General features: G+C 36.9%; 1 protein-coding gene across 3 annotated transcripts in view; it reads right to left on the reverse strand.

Annotated features, from left to right (window-relative positions):
• Positions 1-24,694, reverse strand: part of LOC121962438 (sterile alpha motif domain-containing protein 9-like) — a 52,033-nt gene that overhangs the window by 26,936 nt on the left and 403 nt on the right. For all 3 annotated transcript variants that reach the window (XM_088074082.1, XM_088074080.1, XM_088074081.1), the window contains exons 2-8: positions 20,630-23,398; positions 20,240-20,317; positions 19,780-20,059; positions 16,742-16,767; positions 16,473-16,560; positions 16,317-16,338; positions 15,794-15,858 (exon numbers count right to left, since the gene is read on the reverse strand). In XM_088074082.1, the coding sequence (XP_087930208.1) occupies positions 15,794-15,858; positions 16,317-16,338; positions 16,473-16,560; positions 16,742-16,767; positions 19,780-20,059; positions 20,240-20,317; positions 20,630-23,375 (3,305 nt within the window). In that variant the 5' untranslated portion in view covers positions 23,376-23,398. The remainder of the gene's footprint in view (positions 1-15,793; positions 15,859-16,316; positions 16,339-16,472; positions 16,561-16,741; positions 16,768-19,779; positions 20,060-20,239; positions 20,318-20,629; positions 23,399-24,694) is intronic.

Here is a 24,694-nt window from a genome sequence, read left to right on the forward strand (position 1 = left end):
AATAGACTGCCAAGATACGCCATCGCAAAGTTAGTTGCAAAAAGAGCCAAAAACATCATAATTTGGCATGTCGAAAAAATGACCAAAAATCCAAGACTATAGTAAGGCAAAAATGTGTGTCAAAATGTGACACGTCCCAAAAACTGTTGAAAACACCTGGAAACAGCTTAGAATAGCCTGCTAAAATACGCCATAGCAAAGAAAGTTGCAAAAATAGGCAACAAATGCAGAATCTGGCATGTCGAAAAAATGACCAAAAATCCAAGACTATAGTAAGGCAAAAGTGTCAAAATTTGACACATCCCAAAAACAGCTGAAAACAACTGGAAACAGCTTAGAATAGCTAACCAAGAAACACCATGGCAAAGAAAGTTGCAAAAAGAGCCCAAAACATCATAATTTGGCATGTCAAAAAAATGACCAAAAATCCAAGGCTATAGTAAGGCAAAAATGTGTGTCAAAATTTGACACATCGCAAAAACTCTTGAAAACACCTGGAAACAGCTTAGAATAGCCTGCTAAAACACGCCATAGCAAAGAAAGTTGCAAAAATAGGCAACAAATGCAGAATCTGGCATGTCGAAAAAATGACCAAAAATCCAAGGCTATAGTAAGGCAAAAATGTCAAAATTTGACACGTCGCAAAAACTGCTGAAAACAACTGGAAACAGCTTAGAATAGCCTGCTAAAACACGCTATAGCAAAGAAAGTTGCAGAAAGACCGCAAAAAAGCAGAATATGGCATGTCGAAAAAATGACCAAAAATCCAAGGCTATAGTAAGGCAAAAATGTGTGTCAAAATTTGACACGTCCCAAAAACTGTTGAAAACAACTGGAAACAGCTTAGAATAGCCAACCAAGAAACACCATGGCAAAGAAAGTTGCAAAAAGAGCCAAAAAAAAGCAGAATTTGGCATGTCGAAAAAATGACCAAAAATCTAAGGCTATAGTAAGGCAAAAATGTCAAAATTTGACACATCGCAAAAACTGTTGAAAACACCTGGAAACAGCTTAGAATAGCCTGCTAAAACACGCCATAGCAAAGAAAGTTGCAAAAATAGGCAACAAATGCAGAATCTGGCATGTCGAAAAAATGACCAAAAATCCAAGGCTATAGTAAGGCAAAAATGTGTGTCAAAATGTGACACGTCCCAAAAACTGTTGAAAACAACTGGAAACAGCTTAGAATAGCCAACCAAGAAACACCATGGCAAAGAAAGTTGCAAAAAGAGCCCAAAATAGCAGAATTTGGCATGTCGAAAATGTGACCAAAAATCCAAGACTATAGTAAGGCAAAAATGTCAAAATTTGACACGTCGCAAAAACTGCTGAAAACAACTGGAAACAGCTTAGAATAGCCTGCCAATACACGCCATAGCAAAGAAAGTTGCAAAAAGAGCCAAAAACATCATAATTTGGCATGTGGAAAATGTGACCAAAAATCCAAGACTATAGTAAGGCAAAAATGTGTGTCAAAATTTGACACCTCCCAAAAACTGTTGAAAACAATTGGAAACAGCTTAGAATAGCCTGCTAAAACACACCATAGCAAAGAAAGTTGCAAAAAGAGCCAAAAAAAAGCAGAATTTGGCATGTCGAAAATGTGACCAAAAATCCAAGACTATAGTAAGGCAAAAATGTGTGTCAAAATGTGACACGTCCCAAAAACTGTTGAAAACAACTGGAAACAGCTTAGAATAGACTGCCAAGATACGCCATCGCAAAGTTAGTTGCAAAAAGAGCCAAAAACATCATAATTTGGCATGTCGAAAAAATGACCAAAAATCCAAGACTATAGTAAGGCAAAAATGTGTGTCAAAATGTGACACGTCCCAAAAACTGTTGAAAACACCTGGAAACAGCTTAGAATAGCCTGCTAAAATACGCCATAGCAAAGAAAGTTGCAAAAATAGGCAACAAATGCAGAATCTGGCATGTCGAAAAAATGACCAAAAATCCAAGACTATAGTAAGGCAAAAGTGTCAAAATTTGACACATCCCAAAAACTCTTGAAAACACCTGGAAACAGCTTAGAATAGCCTGCTAAAACACGCCATAGCAAAGAAAGTTGCAAAAATAGGCAACAAATGCAGAATCTGGCATGTCGAAAAAATGACCAAAAATCCAAGGCTATAGTAAGGCAAAAATGTCAAAATTTGACACGTCACAAAAACTGCTGAAAACAACTGGAAACAGCTTAGAATAGCCTGCCAAGAAACACCATGGGAAAGAAAGTTGCAAAAGGAGAGAAAAAAAAGCAGAATTTGGCATGTTGAAAAAATGACCAAAAATCTAAGGCTATAGTAAGGCAAAAATGTCAAAATTTGACACGTCCCAAAAACTGTTGAAAACAACTGGAAACAGCTTAGAATAGCCAATAAAGAAACACCATGGCAAAGAAAGTTGCAAAAAGAGCCAAAAACATCATAATTTGGCATGTCGAAAAAATGACCAAAAATCTAAGGCTATAGTAAGGCAAAAGTGTCAAAATTTGACACGTCGCAAAAACAGCTGAAAACAATTGGAAACAGCTTAGAATAGCCAACCAAGAAACACCATGGCAAAGAAAGTTGCAAAAAGAGCCCAAAACAGCAGAATTTGGCATGTCGAAAAAATGACCAAAAATCCAAGACTATAGTCAGGCAAAAATGTGTGTCAAAATGTGACACGTCCCAAAAACTGTTGAAAACAACTGGAAACAGCTTAGAATAGCCTGCTAAAACATGCCATAGCAAAGAAAGTTGCAAAAAGAGCCAAAAACATCATAATTTGGCATGTCGAAAATGTGACCAAAAATCGAAGACTATAGTAAGGCAAAAATGTGTGTCAAAATTTCACACGTCCCAAAAACTGTTGAAAACAATTGGAAACAGCTTAGAATAGCCAACCAAGAAACACCATGGCAAAGAAAGTTGCAAAAAGAGCCAAAAACATCATAATTTGGCATGTCGAAAATGTGACCAAAAATCCAAGACTATAGTAAGGCAAAAATGTGTGTCAAAATTTGACACATCGCAAAAACTCTTGAAAACACCTGGAAACAGCTTAGAATAGCCTGCTAAAACACGCCATAGCAAAGAAAGTTGCAAAAATAGGCAACAAATGCAGAATCTGGCATGTCGAAAAAATGACCAAAAATCCAAGACTATAGTAAGGCAAAAGTGTCAAAATTTGACACGTCGCAAAAACTGCTGAAAACAACTGGAAACAGCTTAGAATAGCCTGCTAAAACACGCTATAGCAAAGGAAGTTGCAAAAAGAGCCCAAAACAGCAGAATATGGCATGTCGAAAAAATGACCAAAAATCCAAGGCTATAGTAAGGCAAAAATGTGTGTCAAAATTTGACACGTCCCAAAAACTGTTGAAAACAACTGGAAACAGCTTAGAATAGCCAATAAAGAAACACCATGGCAAAGAAAGTTGCAAAAAGAGCCAAAAACATCATAATTTGGCATGTCGAAAAAATGACCAAAAATCCAAGGCTATAGTAAGGCAAAAATGTCAAAATTTGACACATCGCAAAAACTGTTGAAAACACCTGGAAACAGCTTAGAATAGCCTGCTACAACACGCCATAGCAAAGAAAGTTGCAAAAATAGGCAATAAATGCAGAATCTGGCATGTCGAAAAAATGACCAAAAATCCAAGACTATAGTAAGGCAAAAGTGTCAAAATTTGACACATCGCAAAAACAGCTGAAAACAACTGGAAACAGCTTAGAATAGCCAACCAAGAAACACCATGGCAAAGAAAGTTGCAAAAAGAGCCCAAAACAGCAGAATTTGGCATGTCGAAAAAATGACCAAAAATCCAAGGCTATAGTAAGGCAAAAATGTGTGTCAAAATGTGACACGTCCCAAAAACTGTTGAAAACAATTGGAAACAGCTTAGAATAGCCTGCCAAGATACGCCATTGCAAAGAAAGTTGCAAAAACAGCCCCAAACACAAAAATTTGGCATGTCAAAAAAATGACCAAAAATCCAAGGCTATAGTAAGGCAAAAATGTCAAAATTTGACACGTCCCAAAAACTGTTGAAAACAACTGGAAACAGCTTAGAATAGACTGCCAAGATACGCCATAGCAAAGAAAGTTGCAAAAATAGGCAACAAAAGCAGAATCTGGCATGTCGAAAAAATGACCAAAAATCCAAGGCTATAGTAAGGCAAAAATGTGTGTCAAAATGTGACACGTCCCAAATACTGTTGAAAACAACTGGAAACAGCTTAGAATAGCCAACCAAGAAACACCATGGCAAAGAAAGTTGCAAAAAGAGCCAAAAAAAGCAGAATTTGGCATGTCGAAAATGTGACCAAAAATCCAAGGCTATAGTAAGGCAAAAATGTGTGTCAAAATTTGACACGTCCCAAAAACTGTTGAAAACAATTGGAAACAGCTTAGAATAGCCTGCTAAAACACGCCATAGCAAAGAAAGTTGCAAAAAGAGCCAAAAACATCATAATTTGGCATGTCGAAAAAATGACCAAAAATCCAAGACTATAGTAAGGCAAAAATGTCAAAATGTGACACGTCCCAAAAACTGTTGAAAACAACTGGAAACAGCTTAGAATAGACTGCCAAGATACGCCATCGCAAAGAAAGTTGCAAAAAGAGCCAAAAACATCATAATTTGGCGTGTCGAAAATGTGACCCAAAATCCAAGGCTATAGTAAGGCAAAAGTGTCAAAATTTGACACATCGCAAAAACAGCTGAAAAAAACTGGAAACAGCTTAGAATAGACTGCCAAGATACGCCATAGCAAAGAAAGTTGCAAAAAGAGCCAAAAAAAGCAGAATTTGGCATGTCGAAAATGTGACCAAACATCCAAGACTATAGTAAGGCAAAAATGTGTGTCAAAATGTGACACGTCCCAAAAACTGTTGAAAACAATTGGAAACAGCTTAGAATAGCCAACCAAGAAACACCATAGCAAAGAAAGTTGCAAAAATAGGCAACAAATGCAGAATCTGGCATGTCGAAAAAATGACCAAAAATCCAAGGCTATAGTAAGGCAAAAATGTCAAAATTTGACACGTCGCAAAAACTGCTGAAAACAACTGGAAACAGCTTAGAATAGCCTGCCAAGATACGCCATCGCAAAGAAAGTTGCAAAAAGAGCCAAAAACATCATAATTTGGCGTGTCGAAAATGTGACCCAAAATCCAAGGCTATAGTAAGGCAAAAATGTGTGTCAAAATTTGACACGTCCCAAAAACTGTTGAAAACAATTGGAAACAGCTTAGAATAGCCTGCTAAAACACGCCATAGCAAAGAAAGTTGCAAAAAGAGCCAAAAACATCATAATTTGGCATGTCGAAAAAATGACCAAAAATCCAAGACTATAGTAAGGCAAAAATGTCAAAATGTGACACGTCCCAAAAACTGTTGAAAACAACTGGAAACAGCTTAGAATAGACTGCCAAGATACGCCATCGCAAAGAAAGTTGCAAAAAGAGCCAAAAACATCATAATTTGGCGTGTCGAAAATGTGACCAAAAATCCAAGGCTATAGTAAGGCAAAAATGTGTGTCAAAATTTGACACGTCCCAAAAACTGTTGAAAACAATTGGAAACAGCTTAGAATAGCCAACCAAGAAACACCATGGCAAAGAAAGTTGCAAAAAGAGCCAAAAACATCATAATTTGGCATGTCGAAAAAATGACCAAAAATCTAAGGCTATAGTAAGGCAAAAGTGTCAAAATTTGACACATCGCAAAAACAGCTGAAAACAACTGGAAACAGCTTAGAATAGACTGCCAAGATACGCCATAGCAAAGAAAGTTGCAAAAAGAGCCAAAAAAAGCAGAATTTGGCATGTCGAAAATGTGACCAAACATCCAAGACTATAGTAAGGCAAAAATGTGTGTCAAAATGTGACACGTCCCAAAAACTGTTGAAAACAATTGGAAACAGCTTAGAATAGCCAACCAAGAAACACCATAGCAAAGAAAGTTGCAAAAATAGGCAACAAATGCAGAATCTGGCATGTCGAAAAAATGACCAAAAATCCAAGGCTATAGTAAGGCAAAAATGTGTGTCAAAATGTGACACGTCCCAAAAACTGTTGAAAACAACTGGAAACAGCTTAGAATAGACTGCCAAGATACGCCATAGCAAAGAAAGTTGCAAAAAGCGCCAAAAAAAGCAGAATTTGGCATGTCGAAAAAATGATCAAAAATCTAAGGCTATAGTAAGGCAAAAATGTCAAAATTTGACACATCGCAAAAACTGTTGAAAACACCTGGAAACAGCTTAGAATAGCCTGCTAAAACACGCCATAGCAAAGAAAGTTGCAAAAATAGGCAACAAAAGCAGAATCTGGCATGTCGAAAAAATGACCAAAAATCCAAGGCTATAGTAAGGCAAAAATGTCAAAATTTGACATGTCCCAAAAACTGTTGAAAACAATTGGAATCAGCTTAGAATAGCATGCTAAAACATGCCATAGCAAAGAAAGTTGCAGAAAGACCCCAAAAAAGCATTATATGGCATGTCGAAAAAATGACCAAAAATCCAAGGCTATAGTAAGGCAAAAATGTTGTTCCGGACGCTGGTGTTGCTTTGGTTATTTTGAGTATGGGGGTTGTGGCAGTCTCATTTTTCAAGCAGCGTGACTGATGACGTCATCAGGAGTTCGCCACTTCACCAGGGATTCCTTCCTTCCGTACCCTGGGGTGTTCCTCTGCCTGAGGATCGTTTCTTCTCCTCCTGCTGCACGCCTTCCTACCAACCAATCCGGTGTTGCCAGAAGTCTTGGCTTCCTCCCTTTCGCTGAGCTCTTCCTTCAATCATGTGTTGTTTGTTGTCTGTTTAAGTCTGCCATACCATTGCCAGTGGCGGCTGTTCTTACCCATGAGCACTTTGCCTCAGTATTCTGCTGGCGTGAGTGATGTGAACTTGTAATTGTTAACCCGGTACTTTATGTTTACTTGTGTATGAGGGACCTGGGCTCTAGATTAGCTTTTCATTGTATTTAATGTATACCACATGTTGTTGTCGCACCACATGCAGGTTACTAATTGTCTAGCTCACTGGGCCTTAGGGGTGGTTGTGCTATTTGTGTTTTTGGCATCGAAGGCAAGTTGCAGTAGTCTGCGGCGTGGGTTTGAGTAGGTTTAATGTGGTTCGTTTTTTTGGTTTATTGATCTGCCGCCACCTGCCGCCCTCTGGCAAGTTCATTCATTCATACTTGTGCTGAAAAATAAACGGCTTTCCAACCTGTTCAACACCACAGCGCTATGTTGCTTCACTTTGTCCCAAGACTTAACGTCTCTGATATGTAACAAATATCAAATTTTTTGACACCTCCCAAAAGATATTGAAAAAGGCTGGAAACAACTTAACATAGCCTGCCGAGACACACCATAGCAAAGAAAGTTACAAAAAGAGCCAAAAAAAAGCAGAATTTGGCATGGCGAAAATGTGACCAAAAATCCAAGACTATAGTAAGGCAAAAATGTCAAAATTTGACACATCCCAAAAACTGTTGAAAACAATTGGAAACAGCTTAGAATAACCTGCCAAGACACACCATTGCAAAGAAAGTTGCAAAAAAAAGCCCCAAACACAAAAATTTGGCATGTTAAAAAAATGACCAAAAATCCAAGACTATAGTAAGGCAAAAATGTGTGTCAAAATTTGACACCTCCCAAAAACTGTTGAAAACAACTGGAAACAGCTTAGAATAGTCTGCTAAAACACGCCATAGCAAAGAAAGTTGCAGAAAGACCGCAAAAAAGCAGAATATGGCATGTCGAAAAAATGACCAAAAATCCAAGGCTATAGTAAGGCAAAAATGTGTGTCAAAATGTGACACGTCCCAAAAACTGTTGAAAACAACTGGAAACAGCTTAGAATAGCCTGCCAATACACGCCATAGCAAAGAAAGTTGCAAAAAGAGCCAAAAACATTATAATTTGGCATGTCGAAAATGTGACCAAAAATCCAAGGCTATAGTAAGGCAAAAATGTGTGTCAAAATGTGACACGTCCCAAAAACTGTTGAAAACAACTGGAAACAGCTTAGAATAGCCTGCCAATACACGCCATAGCAAAGAAAGTTGCAAAAAGAGCCAAAAACATTATAATTTGGCATGTCGAAAATGTGACCAAAAATCCAAGACTATAGTAAGGCAAAAATGTGTGTCAAAATTTGACACATCCCAAAAACTGTTGAAAACAATTGGAAACAGCTTCGAATAGCCTGCCAATACACGCCATAGCAAAGAAAGTTGCAAAAAGAGCCAAAAACATTATAATTTGGCATGTCGAAAATGTGACCAAAAATCCAAGACTATAGTAAGGCAAAAATGTGTGTCAAAATTTGACACATCCCAAAACCTGTTGAAAACAATTGGAAACAGCTTCGAATAGCCTGCCAATACACGCCATAGCAAAGAAAGTTGCAAAAAGAGCCAAAAACATTATAATTTGGCATGTCTAAAATGTGACCAAAAATCCAAGGCTATAGTAAGGCAAAAATGTCAAAATTTGACACGTCGCAAAAACTATTGAAAACAACTGGAAACAGCTTAGAATAGCCTGCTAAAACACGCCATAGCAAAGAAAGTTGCAGAAAGACCGCAAAAAAGCAGAATATGGCATGTCGAAAAAATGACCAAAAATCCAAGGCTATAGTAAGGCAAAAATGTCAAAATTTGACACCTCCCAAAAACTGTTGAAAACAATTGGAAACATCTTAGAATAGCCTGCTTAAACACGCCATAGCAAAGAAAGTTGCAAAAAGAGCAAAAAACATCATAATTTGGCATGTCGAAAATGTGACCAAAAATCCAAGACTATGGTAAGGCAAAAATGTGTGTCAAAATGTGACACGTCCCAAAAACTGTTGAAAACAACTGGAAACAGCTTAGAATAGACTGCCAAGATACGCCATCGCAAAGAAAGTTGCAAAAAGAGCCAAAAACATCATAATTTGGCATGTCGAAAATGTGACCAAAAATCCAAGACTATAGTAAGGCAAAAATGTGTGTCAAAATGTGACACGTCCCAAAAACTGTTGAAAACAACTGGAAACAGCTTAGAATAGCCTGCCAAGATACGCCATCGCAAAGAAAGTTGCAAAAAAAGCCCAAAACATCATAATTTGGCATGTCGAAAAAATGACCAAAAATCCAAGACTATAGTAAGGCAAAAATGTCAAAATTTGACACCTCCCAAAAACTGTTGAAAACAATTGGAAACAGCTTAGAATAGCCTGCTAAAACACGCCATAGCAAAGAAAGTTGCAAAAAGAGCCAAAAACAACATAATTTGGCATGTCGAAAAAATGACCAAAAATCCAAGGCTATAGTAAGGCAAAAATGTCAAAATTTGACACGTCCCAAAAACTGTTGAAAACAATTGGAAACAGCTTAGAATAGCCTGCTAAAACACGCCATAGCAAAGAAAGTTGCAAAAAGAGCCAAAAACATCATAATTTGGCATGTCGAAAATGTGACCAAAAATCCAAGACTATAGTAAGGCAAAAATGTGTGTCAAAATGTGACACGTCCCAAAAACTGTTGAAAACAACTGGAAACAGCTTAGAATAGACTGCCAAGATATGCCATCGCAAAGAAAGTTGCAAAAAAAGCCCAAAACATCATAATTTGGCATGTCGAAAAAATGACCAAAAATCCAAGGCTATAGTAAGGCAAAAATGTCAAAATTTGACACGTCCCAAAAACTGTTGAAAACAATTGGAAACAGCTTAGAATAGCCTGCTAAAACACGCCATAGCAAAGAAAGTTGCAAAAAGAGCCAAAAACATCATAATTTGGCATGGCGAAAATGTGACCAAAAACCCAAGACTATAGTAAGGCAAACATGTGTGTCAAAATGTGACACCTCCCAAAAACTGTTGAAAACAACTGGAAACAGCTTAGAATAGACTGCCAAGACACGCCATAGCAAAGAAAGTTGCAAAAAAGAGCCCAAAACATCATAATTTGGCATGTCAAAAAAATGACCAAAAATCCAAGGCTATAGTAAGGCAAAAATGTCAAAATTTGACACCTCCCAAAAACTGTTGAAAACAATTGGAAACAGCTTAGAATAGCCTGCTAAAACACGCCATAGCAAAGAAAGTTGCAAAAAGAGCCAAAAACATCATAATTTGGCATGTCGAAAATGTGACCAAAAATCCAAGGCTATAGTAAGGCAAAAATGTGTGTCAAAATTTGACACGTCCCAAAAACTGTTGAAAACAACTGGAAACAGCTTAGAATAGCCTGCCAAGATACGCCATCGCAAAGAAAGTTGCAAAAAGAGCCAAAAACATCATAATTTGGCATGTCGAAAAAATGACCAAAAATCCAAGGCTATAGTAAGGCAAAAATGTCAAAATTTGACACGTCCCAAAAACTGTTGAAAACAATTGGAAACAGCTTAGAATAGCCTGCTAAAACACGCCATAGCAAAAAAAGTTGCAAAAAGAGCCAAAAACATCATAATTTGGCATGTCGAAAATGTGACCAAAAATCCAAGACTATAGTAAGGCAAAAATGTGTGTCAAAATGTGACACGTCCCAAAAACTGTTGAAAACAACTGGAAACAGCTTAGAATAGCTTGCCAATACACGCCATCGCAAAGAAAGTTGCAAAAAAAGCCGAAAACATCATAATTTGGCATGGCGAAAAAATGACCAAAAATCCAAGGCTATAGTAAGGCAAAAATGTCAAAATTTGACATGTCCCAAAAACTGTTGAAAACTATTGGAAACAGCTTAGAATAGACTGCCAAGATATGCCATCGCAAAAAAAGTTGCAAAAAGAGCCGAAAACATCATAATTTGGCATGTCGAAAATGTGACCAAAAATCCAAGGCTATAGTAAGGCAAAAATGTGTGTCAAAATGTGACACCTCCCAAAAACTGTTGAAAACAACTGGAAACAGCTTAGAATAGACTGCCAAGACACGCCATAGCAAAGAAAGTTGCAAAAAAGAGCCCAAAACATCATAATTTGGCATGTCAAAAAAATGACCAAAAATCCAAGGCTATAGTAAGGCAAAAATGTCAAAATTTGACACCTCCCAAAAACTGTTGAAAACAATTGGAAACAGCTTAGAATAGCCTGCTAAAACACGCCATAGCAAAAAAAGTTGCAAAAAGAGCCAAAAACATCATAATTTGGCATGTCGAAAATGTGACCAAAAATCCAAGGCTATAGTAAGGCAAAAGTGTGTGTCAAAATTTGACACGTCCCAAAAACTGTTGAAAACAACTGGAAACAGCTTAGAATAGCCTGCCAAGATACGCCATCGCAAAGAAAGTTGCAAAAAGAGCCAAAAACATCATAATTTGGCATGTCGAAAAAATGACCAAAAATCCAAGGCTATAGTAAGGCAAAAATGTCAAAATTTGACACGTCCCAAAAACTGTTGAAAACAATTGGAAACAGCTTAGAATAGCCTGCTAAAACACGCCATAGCAAAAAAAGTTGCAAAAAGAGCCAAAAACATCATAATTTGGCATGTCGAAAATGTGACCAAAAATCCAAGACTATAGTAAGGCAAAAATGTGTGTCAAAATGTGACACGTCCCAAAAACTGTTGAAAACAACTGGAAACAGCTTAGAATAGCCTGCCAATACACGCCATCGCAAAGAAAGTTGCAAAAAAAGCCGAAAACATCATAATTTGGCATGTCGAAAAAATGACCAAAAATCCAAGGCTATAGTAAGGCAAAAATGTCAAAATTTGACACGTCCCAAAAACTGTTGAAAACAATTGGAAACAGCTTAGAATAGCCTGCTAAAACACGCCATAGCAAAGAAAGTTGCAAAAAGAGCCAAAAACATCATAATTTGGCATGTCGAAAATGTGACCAAAAATCCAAGACTATAGTAAGGCAAAAATGTCAAAATGTGACACGTCCCAAAAACTGTTGAAAACAACTGGAAACAGCTTAGAATAGCTTGCCAATACACGCCATCGCAAAGAAAGTTGCAAAAAAAGCCGAAAACATCATAATTTGGCATGGCGAAAAAATGACCAAAAATCCAAGGCTATAGTAAGGCAAAAATGTCAAAATTTGACATGTCCCAAAAACTGTTGAAAACTATTGGAAACAGCTTAGAATAGACTGCCAAGATATGCCATCGCAAAGAAAGTTGCAAAAAAAGCCCAAAACATCATAATTTGGCATGTCGAAAAAATGACCAAAAATCCAAGGCTATAGTAAGGCAAAAATGTGTGTCAAAATGTGACACGTCCCAAAAACTGTTGAAAACAACTGGAAACAGCTTAGAATAGCCTGCCAATACACGCCATCGCAAAGAAAGTTGCAAAAAAAGCCGAAAACATCATAATTTGGCATGTCGAAAAAATGACCAAAAATCCAAGACTATAGTAAGGCAAAAATGTGTGTCAAAATGTGACACGTCCCAAAAACTGTTGAAAACAACTGGAAACAGCTTAGAATAGACTGCCAAGATACGCCATCGCAAAGAAAGTTGCAAAAAGAGCCAAAAACATCATAATTTGGCATGTCGAAAAAATGACCAAAAATCCAAGGCTATAGTAAGGCAAAAATGTCAAAATTTGACACCTCCCAAAAACTGTTGAAAACAATTGGAAACAGCTTAGAATAGCCTGCTAAAACACGCCATAGCAAAAAAAGTTGCAAAAAGAGCCAAAAACATCATAATTTGGCATGTTGAAAATGTGACCAAAAATCCAAGGCTATAGTAAGGCAAAAATGTGTGTCAAAATGTGACACGTCCCAAAACTGATGAAAACAACTGGAAACAGCTTAGAATAGACTGCCAAGATATGCCATCGCAAAGAAAGTTGCAAAAAGAGCCAAAAACATCATAATTTGGCATGTCGAAAAAATGACCAAAAATCCAAGGCTATAGTAAGGCAAAAATGTCAAAATTTGACACGTCCCAAAAACTGTTGAAAACAATTGGAAACAGCTTAGAATAGCCTGCTAAAACACGCCATAGCAAAAAAAGTTGCAAAAAGAGCCAAAAACATCATAATTTGGCATGTCGAAAATGTGACCAAAAATCCAAGACTATAGTAAGGCAAAAATGTGTGTCAAAATGTGACACGTCCCAAAAACTGTTGAAAACAACTGGAAACAGCTTAGAATAGCCTGCCAATACACGCCATCGCAAAGAAAGTTGCAAAAAAAGCCGAAAACATCATAATTTGGCATGTCGAAAAAATGACCAAAAATCCAAGGCTATAGTAAGGCAGAAATGTCAAAATTTGACATGTCCCAAAAACTGTTGAAAACAATTGGAAACAGCTTAGATTAGCCTGCTAAAACACGCCATAGCAAAGAAAGTTGCAAAAAGAGCAAAAAACATCATAATTTGGCATGTCGAAAATGTGACCAAAAATCCAAGGCTATAGTAAGGCAAAAATGTGTGTCAAAATGTGACACGTCCCAAAAACTGTTGAAAACAACTGGAAACAGCTGAGAATAGCTTGCCAATACACGCCATCGCAAAGAAAGTTGCAAAAAAAGCCGAAAACATCATAATTTGGCATGTCGAAAAAATGACCAAAAATCCAAGGCTATAGTAAGGCAAAAATGTCAAAATTTGACATGTCCCAAAAACTGTTGAAAACTATTGGAAACAGCTTAGAATAGACTGCCAAGATATGCCATCGCAAAGAAAGTTGCAAAAAAAGCCCAAAACATCATAATTTGGCATGTCGAAAAAATGACCAAAAATCCAAGGCTATAGTAAGGCAAAAATGTGTGTCAAAATGTGACACGTCCCAAAAACTGTTGAAAACAACTGGAAACAGCTTAGAATAGCCTGCCAATACACGCCATCGCAAAGAAAGTTGCAAAAAAAGCCGAAAACATCATAATTTGGCATGTCGAAAAAAATGAACAAAAATCCAAGACTATAGTAAGGCAAAAATGTGTGTCAAAATGTGACACGTCCCAAAAACTGTTGAAAACAACTGGAAACAGCTTAGAATAGACTGCCAAGACACGCCATCGCAAAGAAAGTTGCAAAAAGAGCCAAAAACATCATAATTTGGCGTGTCGAAAATGTGACCAAAGATCCAAGACTATAGTAAGGCAATAATGTGTGTCAAAATGTGACACGTCCCAAAACTGTTGAAAACAACTGGAAACAGCTTAGAATAGACTGCCAAGATATGCCATCGCAAAGAAAGTTGCAAAAAAAGCCCAAAACATCATAATTTGGCATGTCGAAAAAATGACCAAAAATCCAAGGCTATAGTAAGGCAAAAATGTCAAAATTTGACACCTCCCAAAAACTGTTGAAAACAATTGGAAACAGCTTAGAAGAGCCTGCTAAAACACGCCATAGCAAAAAAAGTTGCAAAAAGAGCCGAAAACATCATAATTTGGCATGGCGAAAATGTGACCAAAAACCCCAGACTATAGTAAGGCAAAAATGTGTGTCAAAATGTGACATGTCCCAAAAACTGTTGAAAACAACTGGAAACAGCTTAGAATAGACTGCTAAAACACGCCATAGCAAAAAAAGTTGCAAAAAGAGCCAAAAACATCATAATTTGGCATGTCAAAAAAATGACCAAAAATCCAAGGCTATAGTAAGGCAAAAATGTCAAAATTTGACACCTCCCAAAAACTGTTGAAAACAACTGGAAACAGCTTAGAATAGACTGCTTAAACACGCCATAGCAAAAAAAGTTGCAAAAAGAGCCAAAAACATCATAATTTGGCATGTCGAAAATGTGACCAAAAATCCAATACTATAGTAAGGCAAAAATGTGTGTCAAAATGTGACACGTCCCAAAAACTGTTGAAAACAACTGGAAACAGCTTAGAATAGACTGCCAAGACACGCCATCGCAAAGAAAGTTGCAAAAAGAGCCAAAAACATCATAATTTGGCATGTCAAAAAAATGACCAAAAATCCAAGGCTATAGTAAGGCAAAAATGTCAAAATTTGACACCTCCCAAAAACTGTTGAAAACAATTGGAAACAGCTTAGAATAGCCTGCTAAAACACGCCATAGCAAAAAAAGTTGCAAAAAGAGCCAAAAACATCATAATTTGGCATGTCGAAAATGTGACCAAAAATCCAAGGCTATAGTAAGGCAAAAATGTGTGTCAAAATGTGACACGTCCCAAAACTGATGAAAACAACTGGAAACAGCTTAGAATAGACTGCCAAGATATGCCATCGCAAAGAAAGTTGCAAAAAAAGCCCAAAACATCATAATTTGGCATGTCGAAAATGTGACCAAAAATCCAAGACTATAGTAAGGCAAAAATGTGTGTCAAAATGTGACACGTCCCAAAAACTGTTGAAAACAACTGGAAACAGCTTAGAATAGCCTGCCAAGATACGCCATCGCAAAGAAAGTTACAAAAAAAGCCCAAAACATCATAATTTGGCATGTCGAAAAAATGACCAAAAATCCAAGGCTATAGTAAGGCAAAAATGTCAAAATTTGACACGTCCCAAAAACTGTTGAAAACAATTGGAAACAGCTTAGAATAGCCTGCTAAAACACGCCATAGCAAAGAAAGTCAGAAAAAGAGTGCAAAATGTCCCAAAATGCTGACATCACCTGAAAACAGCAGAAAATAGCGTGCAGAGGCAAAACATTGCATAGAATGCTGCAAATGGGTAAAAACACACGCTGTGTGCTATATGTGCTATATTCTGATGTTTTTGTTTTTTTAATGCAGAAGCCATTGGAAACCTTTTTTTCAGAGCACAGTGCTACCTAAAGAGCCATAAGACTGAGTGACTTAAGTTTAATTTCAACAAAAATTCGTAAATTAATGTAAGAAAATGAAATGGAATTATTATTTTTACCTGTAGGTTTGGACCTCATCCACTGTGTCGATTACAGGGTCAAGTCTGGTCCAATCGTTGGAATCCTGTTTAAGAAGACAATACATATTGTGCTTTTTATGAAATATGTCATCAATCTGCATGGGTAAAATAGCTAAATAGTATAACACATTTTGTAGCACTGCTCCAACCAGAAAGAAAATAAATGCAGTTTTTTCTCTAATTTTTGCAAAAGTAAAAGAAAAATTTATATTTTAAAAGGTTAAATGGCATTTGAAGGTTGAAGAGTACCAAGAATGCTTTAAAGATGTGAAACATTTGAAAGTTTGAATGGAGTGTCAAGCTTAAAGTGTGAATTAGGAGATGTGAGTTCAAAAATTATGAAAAAGTTTAACAATGACTCAATCCTGAACATTCTGTCCATTTATATGAGCGAGGAAATTTTCCCATAATTGTGATGTGAAATATTTCTTAAATTTTGAAAGTAAGAATGATTAAAAATCATTTATCGTTTTTGAAATAAGGCAGATTGACCACACAATACCTTTGAACTCCTCTGGGCAGATCTGTGGAGAACACATGAGGAACAAGGTCATTTTACGCATCGTGCATACAGCAATATCTCAATATGAATGTATGAGAAATATTATATTTTCACGAGAAGTCCCGAACTTAAATGCTAGGTTGATAAATTGCTTACCTTTTAGATTTCCCGGACGTAATGGTTGTAGAGTGAGTTACTCTCTCAACGTTCTTCTTCTTGGACAGACTTATGGCAGAGCATGCACCTGTACACAAACATAATCAACATTTTGTGAGTCAAGACAGTATTTTTGACAATTTTAAAAGACTGAAAGTGTTTTCATGCAGTAAAATTTCAAATGTTGAGTACAGATTAGAACTCTGACTGTGAGGAATGAAGCAGAAATATAGAAAAAACAGCAGAAACACAAACATTTAAACACATACTTGCCATTTCAGCAGCGGTGTAATATCTAAAAAAAAGAGTCAAAAAGAAATTAAATTCAGATAGCATCAACACAAAATAATGTTTGACCACTTTTCCCATTTCCCGCCTTACACTCATTCTTTGTAAATCTAGTTGGCGAAGTTGGTGAAGTATTTAGTTGGCTTTGGTAATGTCATAAAACTTGAAGACACCATTCAGCCCATACTGGATTTCGCTTTAGTAAAGTATTTTAAAATAATTTAATATGCTTCATGGACCAATACTTTTTCCATTTAGGAGCAGCACAAAGTTGCCTTTCCAAACTAATAGGAATACTTTGCCGACAAAATTACCATTTGTACACCAGTTACTCCTGCTTTGCTCCCTTAAAGTCATTAAGAAAATGAACATTGTTAATTAACTGAAGTAAACAGGAACCACATTTAGAAACAACTTATTTATATTTAAATGTCTATTAAAAAACTTCAACAGTCATTTTGGTTTAATCCAAGTGTCATTTATGCATTGAAGGTCGTTGCAAACACATTGCATAACCTTGCAGTCAGCTCTTTCTGACAGGGGAAAGAAAGTGAAAGCATAAATAAATTTCAGTTTAGATCCGGTTAGACAGAGTTAAGTTAAGACAATGCAACATGTTTGAGAAATACTGAGAATATAACTGGATAACTGAGACTAGATTACATTGCATAAGTTGTGTGAGAGTTTGTAAATGATGTTTAGATAGAATTTTGTTGTCGCTGTTATACTTGGCATCCATCAGTTAATCAATGATGGATGCCGTTTTGGGATTCTTTGTGCATCTGAGTTGTGTGAAAATTACAGTTTTCTCAACGAATTGATGATATTTAAGGCAAAACAGCATAACTAAATTAAACAAATGGTCATTTTGTGGGTAAAGTATTCCCTCAGGTTTGTCTCCCACACAGCAGATAAACCAAACAGGACTTAAGCTTTCTTCTTGAGCAACTTTACCAAACAGTGACATTTTTCAGGCTAGTAAACTTTAAATAAACCTCGGTGAGAAAACTGAAATCGACCCTACCTTCAAATGACGTCTGCTTCCTCCACACAGTTGTGTGACACACTTAAACAAACTCACACTTTTACTGTCCTGCTATCTGAGCTGGACTTTGCCCTGAACAGACCTGTTAAGGTGCACCTCCTCTAATTCACTAAACAAGTGAAGTATATTATATTACAGTTAGCACTAAAGTTTTTTGGGTTTTTTTTGCAAACCTGGAGTAGAATTAAATCATAGAGTAAAGATTGAGCAAAAACAGTTTTTAATTGCAGCAGAAAAAAAGGCAAAAACAACAACATACCTTTTCTTTCTTGCTCTCTCCTAAACCTCTGACTATTTCTATTTTTTTTTTATCTCTATACATGGTTCATAATGCCATAAAATATCACCGGACTGAGCTGGGGGACACAAAATGACTATTTATAAACAATTTTAATTAGTGCTGGGTCGTTAACGGTGTTAACGTGCTGCGTTAACGCGGGATTCTTACCGCGCGATAAACTATTCACTAAGTTGGGTCTATACAGTGAGCAAGGCACCAATTTCACTTTGTTGTTTAAGAGCGGATGTATACCTGGTCGAATTACGCGGAGGGGACGTGAACAAGGCGGACGCTGGTCTGCCTGAGTGACTGGTGGAAAAAGGAGAAGCAGAGACTGGAGTGATTGGCTCAAGCCGTGTCACAAAGCTACTGACTGTTAATGGTCTTCTTCATGACCTCTAATGTAGGCCCACAGTTCAATTAGGGTCATGTTATCAGAGGCTGCGCCCTCTGCTGTTCATTCCAGTTATCAGGAAAAAGCTTTTTCCACATGGAGACAGAACCTGTGTTCCTAAATGTCTGTGTTTAACAAAATAAAAAAAAGTTAAACACCAAAGTAAATCTTATGGAACATTATTTTTCTTTACCAAATATTATAGTAGAACAGCTTTCTCAAGCAGTTTGTGATGCATTTTCATCATTTAGAAAGATAGATATTATTTTGAATGTCTTTGGCAAAATTCAAATCTATAATTTTAATCTAGATTAATCTAGATTAACTACAGGATTGCAGTGAGATTAATCTAGATTAAAAAAATTAATCTATGCCCAGCACTAATTTTAATCTTCATTATGGATTTGGTTGGTGACATAATGAGGCCAAAAAAGCAACCCAATAAAATCAGTCTAAAATGGAAAAAGTATGTACTTTTTTCTTAAACTGGAGTTAATTTTTTATTGTAGAAATAAAACATTTATTGGAATACTACAAGTAAAGTCGTAAGGCGTTTAATATTTTCATATCTTTCATAATGGGGCTTAATTTCCTCAAAGGGAACCTATTATGCTGTTCTATTATCCTTATTTTCTGTCAATATATAATTTACAATGAAGAATACTGAATTTGAACAAAGTTTCAAATAATGAGATAAATTTATGTGATCGCCATGAGCAAAAACGTCAGAGTCCTCTGGTTCCAATGTTTTTTTTCTACTGGGACACATAAAAAGCTTCAAAGTTCCCGAGTAGGCTATTTACTGGTGTATTTTATGTCAGAGAACAAAACCTTAAAGTCTCTTAAGCTTATGTTAACCACAGGCCTTATTTAAGGCTTCTAACCAAAAACCCATTAAAAATCCATTGACTCTGAGTTTACAGAACCAGGAGTGCTGAAATGTTAAAGCATTTCTTTAAAGGTTCAGATACATCATGACTGTACATGCAGAGGACCCAGAGAAGCTGACAAAAATCAGATCAGACTGCTCTTTTTTCAGGAGGGGGGGCTTAGGGGCTAAAACAGCATGTAAGCTTGTGCTAGTAGGGGCCCAGAATACAATTATGAACCTGAAGATGAGCATTATAGGTTCTCTTTAATGAAGTTGTCTGAGGTTATCAGCGGATAAGAATGTGCCGTAGCATCTCTTAAAAGAGTGTCCGATACTTAAAGTGCTCTACATTTTGACCAGGTAAGGGGATGCTAAATATTTGTCCATTGTGTCAAATGTCCAAAATACAGCATTTACTTTCACATTTACCTTTTGTTCCCTTTTTCAGATTCCTCGAGCTCATTGATGAGAGCCCTCATACTTCTCATCCTTTTGAGGATTTCATAGAGAGCGTCTTTGCCTCTCATGCTGGCTGAAGTCAAACACCGAAGAATCAACTCCATTTGTTCTTGTGTGGTTTTTAAAGCTCTCACAGCCTCCTGGTTCTTATTTGAGATAAACCCCCTGTCTTTGAGCCTATCCAGGATGGCCCCTGTGTCGCTCACTCTTTTAATCAGATCTGTCCGATGGCGATCCACAAAATGCTGACCTGAAGCAGGATGATAAAAGCAAAGTACACAAACAATGAATTAAAGAAGTTGCAAAGGTCATATATTAAAACATGTACATCAAGACAATGAAAAGGTAATGCAGTGTTGTTTGAAGCCAATATGAGAAGTAAATGTATCATTTTTGCAAGCCCTAATTTTAATTTTTGCATGTTACTTACCTCCAGTGGTATCTTCCAAAGCAGACAATTCTGGTTTTATTTGCTCTGGTTCTGAGCTGGCCATCTCTGGGATTTGTACTGCCCAACAGATCAATGAAAAAAGATTTCATTAGTGGTGCATTATGAAACATAACATAAAAAAAATGTAACAGCAATATGTTTCTCCAAAAAACAATGCTGAAGCTACTGTGGATAATCTGCAGATGTTTATTTGTATTGTTAAAATTATATACATTTAATTTATATACAACTAATACATACTTTCTTCCAGATCAGTGCATAAGAAATCATAAAGAACAAGATGCCACTGAAAAAAGCTCACTGAATGTAAGGCTGGAACTATTTTTTAAAATTTTCTGCCAGGCAGGTATTTAGTTATGCCCCACTTACCATTTTCTGCAGGTTTAGTCTGGATGGCAAAGGCTACAGGACCTCTGATGGTAAACCCAAGGTAAAAAAAAACTTGGCGTGGTCTCCAGAGGCTGTTTCGGAGGTTTGCATCCAACTCAATCAATGCGCCATCAATATTGGCATAAACTCTGTAGTTTCGTACCTCCCCTTCAAATTTGAGAAGGCGTTCTTGGACCTTGGGGTCTTGGAAAATCATCTCGTTGCTCCAGTTGTTGCTCCAATCTTGTGTTGTTTCATTATTTTGCTCAAGAAGCAATCCCTCGAGGACCTTTCTGTGAACAATTCTGTTCAGATCTTGACCTTTTCCGATGAAAAACAGTGGGCGGAGGTACCTTGAACGAAAGCGTATCTTGTATGCATGTTCATAGGCGCAGTGCATACGCAGGATTAATTTTCTAAGGTCAAGGACACATTTTTCTTTACTGTCTGTAGGCCAACACAAGAGGAGGGTTAACATGTGGAGCTCAGGTGAATTTTCAGAGATCAGAGGCATCTTCTGTTCAAATACAGCTAAATGCCTGCATTTAGAAGGAAACTTTGCCCTCATATTTCCTGACAGGATAAAAGCGAAGATGTAGTTAGCAAGAGCTGTTACAGACTCTGTGCATAGAAAGAGTTCTTCCCACCATGTAGTTATTTCTTTCAGGTCTGTTTCAGTGCAATCTCTTTTAAGACAAGAGAGGACTCCAGCAGAGGTGTCTGCCAGGTTTTGTTTAAGCTTCTGGATGAGATCAGCGCCTTTTTGTTTGAAGTGCTTCGGTGGGGAGTCTCCGACATACTTCCTGAAGCATTCGGAAGTGTCTTTGGTAATGTATGGGGGATCGTCTTCCTTCACATCAGGCTTTGAGTAAGTCAGATATTTATCAAAAAATGCACATTTTCTTTCAACCTCGTCTCTGAGGCTTTTTATAAGATCATTAAATCTGAGGAGCTTGTTGTCCCCAAGCACTTCCAGGACAGAGCCCAAAGACACATTCTTTGTGAGAACTTCTCTCCAAGTTTCGTTCTGACTGACAAGTAGGTCATACACTAGGTTGCAAACCTGAAGATAACCACACAGCCCTCTGGTGTTGAAAAGATTTGGGGCTTTGGTTGTGCCGTCTCCTTTCATGTCTGTCTCAAGTTCATTTTCAGCAAGTCGTTCTTCATCTTTGAAGGCTTCAATGGCTTTTGTAGCCAGCTGCAAAACCGTTCTCGGGGTGGTAGGATGCTTTATGTTCTTCAAATGGTTCTTATGGACTTGGCCCAGTGTATCAGCAACAAATGAATTCAGGGGATCTCTTTGCTTTGCTCTCTTTGCCCACATCTCTGCTAGTTTGTAGTCTTTTAGTACTATGTAATAGAAACGAGAAAGAGCTTGTGGAAAAAATGGATTTTGATCGAACTTTCTGGCAGCCATCTTTAAAATTGATGCACACCTTTGGTCATCACTTTCGATATTTTGAATGTCTATAATCAGTCTAGAAAATCTTTCTTTCTCCTCTTTCAACGCTGAACTATTGGTTGGATTCTTCTCTGTTTCCATTTCTTTTGGTTTTAGTCTTCTTTTGGTCAGCAAGTCTTTGACAAAACCAGCCAAAAATGGATCAGTGTCTTCTTTGCACAAAGTCGTCAAGAGGTTTCTAGCTGTGTCACTTCTGGTCACACCTGCCTTAGCCATCAGTTCAACACAACACTTTGCTATTAGAGAGTGAGCCATGCGGACTTTTTTTTCAGATCCATCTTGTTTGAAGGTGATGATGAGGTGACTAAAGGGCTCCATTCTGTCCTTTAGTGAAAAGTCTCCGTGGATGTAGTCATCATGTTGAAAGAAGTCAAGGCACTGAGACTCAAGGAGATATGAGCCTGGAACATAAGCATTCAGGAGGGATAAGAAGGCAGCAAGCTGGGTCTTCTTTAGTCTATTTGATCTTCGGACTGTACTGAATACTTTACATGTTTGTTTGACATAAACTTGAGAGAAATTATTTTGCATTATGTTAAAGCCATGGAATTGGTTGCATTTATCACTGAACCTTCTCCTAAGTTCTTCCTTTTTCTCATTAAAGTTTTGCTTCTCTGTGTAAGAAAGTTTATCTTGTAGGAAAACTTGGTCTCTCTGTAGAAATTCATCCCTTCTAATGCAGTTGAGTAAAATCACCACGGGCATAAAGGTGACTATTTCCTGCTCAGCAATCTTCATCATGATGTTTTCTTGCAGACTTTCCAAAATCTGCTCATCATTCACCAACAGCAGCACAGTGTTCTGGTGACCTCGGCTGCCTGCTGTGAAAAGGTGAACCACCTCCTCTGCAACGTTTGCAATGTTGGGGGTTGGGCCTCTTAAAACAGCACTTCTAAAGGTTTTCCTCAAGTCCCACAACACCTTCATGGCCAGTGTGGTCCCCCCACATCCTGACTGGTGGAACAGGCTGACAGTTGATATTCGAGGGAGTTTTCGCCTTTGACAAATTTCTTTCACGAGTCTATCGTATCCATCTCGTTTGACAAACGGAGTTCCAGTGCCATCCGCCTCTGCTTGTTCACTAATGTGAAAGTTTAACCATTCAGGTGGGGCCCCTCTGTAAAAGTTTTCCTCTGTCTGATTAATATGTTCTGGATGGAAAGAGCTGCCTTCAAACTGATTTGCATAGAGAACATCCAACCGTGAGAAGGAATCTATGATTTCACTTCCAGCGTAAATTTCTCCACTTCTCGCAGTGGACAGGGCTGGTCCGTTTGCCATCTCGGACTTTTAGTTCTCTGCACCTTCATGAATGTTAAAGGAAAGAACAAACAGAAAGAATTGAAAAGATTATTAACTTGGACTGTACCATTGAACTGCCATACAGTGGAAATCACAGCTGTTTAAACTTTGTAGATTATGGTTGTGCATACAAAGCATTTTACCTGTGTTAATACCTTTAAAAGACCAATGCAACAAATAATTTGCAATTTTCAACATGCCAAAAAGTGATTGCAGCAGCTATCGTGCTACTGAAATGTTGTTTCTGCCTCAAAATCACTTGATTTCAGTTCTAATGATTATATTTGACAGACTGTAGCTCACCAGTCCTTTTTACCTGCGTAAATACCTTTAAAAGACCAGTGCAACAAATACAATACAATTTTCAACTTGGCAAAAAGTGATTACAAATTAGGACTGAAACTACCAAAATCAAAAAATAAATAAATACATGTGTCAATAAATACATGAATGTGCCCAAAATGCCAATATTTAATTTATTTCCGTTATCATTTTTCATTTTATTTACCAATTTATTCATTTTTGTATTTATTTGCTCATTTATTTATATATTATTTTCCGTTTTGGGTGTAAATGCCCCTTTTTATTTGATTTCCCAGTTTATTTTACATGTTTATTAGTTTATTTTATTTTTTTTCTAAAGTTATTTATTTGTGTCATTATTTATGTATTATTGTCTCTTTTTACTTCCCTCTCCATTTATTTTCTCCAAAATATTTACCTTTTTCGTTTTCAACCTACATATGATATGATACATATGACATATCAATATGCATTTCCACCTCATTAAGCAAAGGGGGCTGGCCTGTGTGTCATGCGGGTGTTAACTTTAAAAATTAAGAAATAATTATATAAATTAAACTGGGATATTAAATGAATAAGGGCATTTATACACAAAGTGGAAAATAATCTATAAATAAATAAGCAAATAAATATAAAAATGAATAACTTGGTAAATAAAGTGGAACATGAAAAGGTAAATAAATTAAATATTCGCATTTTGGGCATATTCATTTATTTATTGACACATTCATTTATTTATTTATTTTTGATTTTGGCAGTTTCAGGCCTCCATATAGGTGAGCTATAATCTGTCAAATATATCACTATGTATTAAATCAAGTCATTTTGAGACAGAAGCAAGCTTTTAGTGACAAGATAGGAGCTGCAATCACTTTTTGAGAGGTTTTAATTTGTTGTATTGGCTCTTCAAAGGTATTTCAACAAGTAAAATGAGGTAAAAGGACTGAGGTGATTATAATCTCGGGCACAGAGCAGGAAATAAAATGCAGGCAGCA

This window comes from Plectropomus leopardus, chromosome 23, assembly GCF_026936395.1.
Source record: "Plectropomus leopardus strain MGB_pleo_1.0 chromosome 23, ASM2693639v1, whole genome shotgun sequence".
In the NCBI taxonomy this organism is placed as follows: Eukaryota; Metazoa; Chordata; class Actinopteri; order Perciformes; family Serranidae; genus Plectropomus; species Plectropomus leopardus.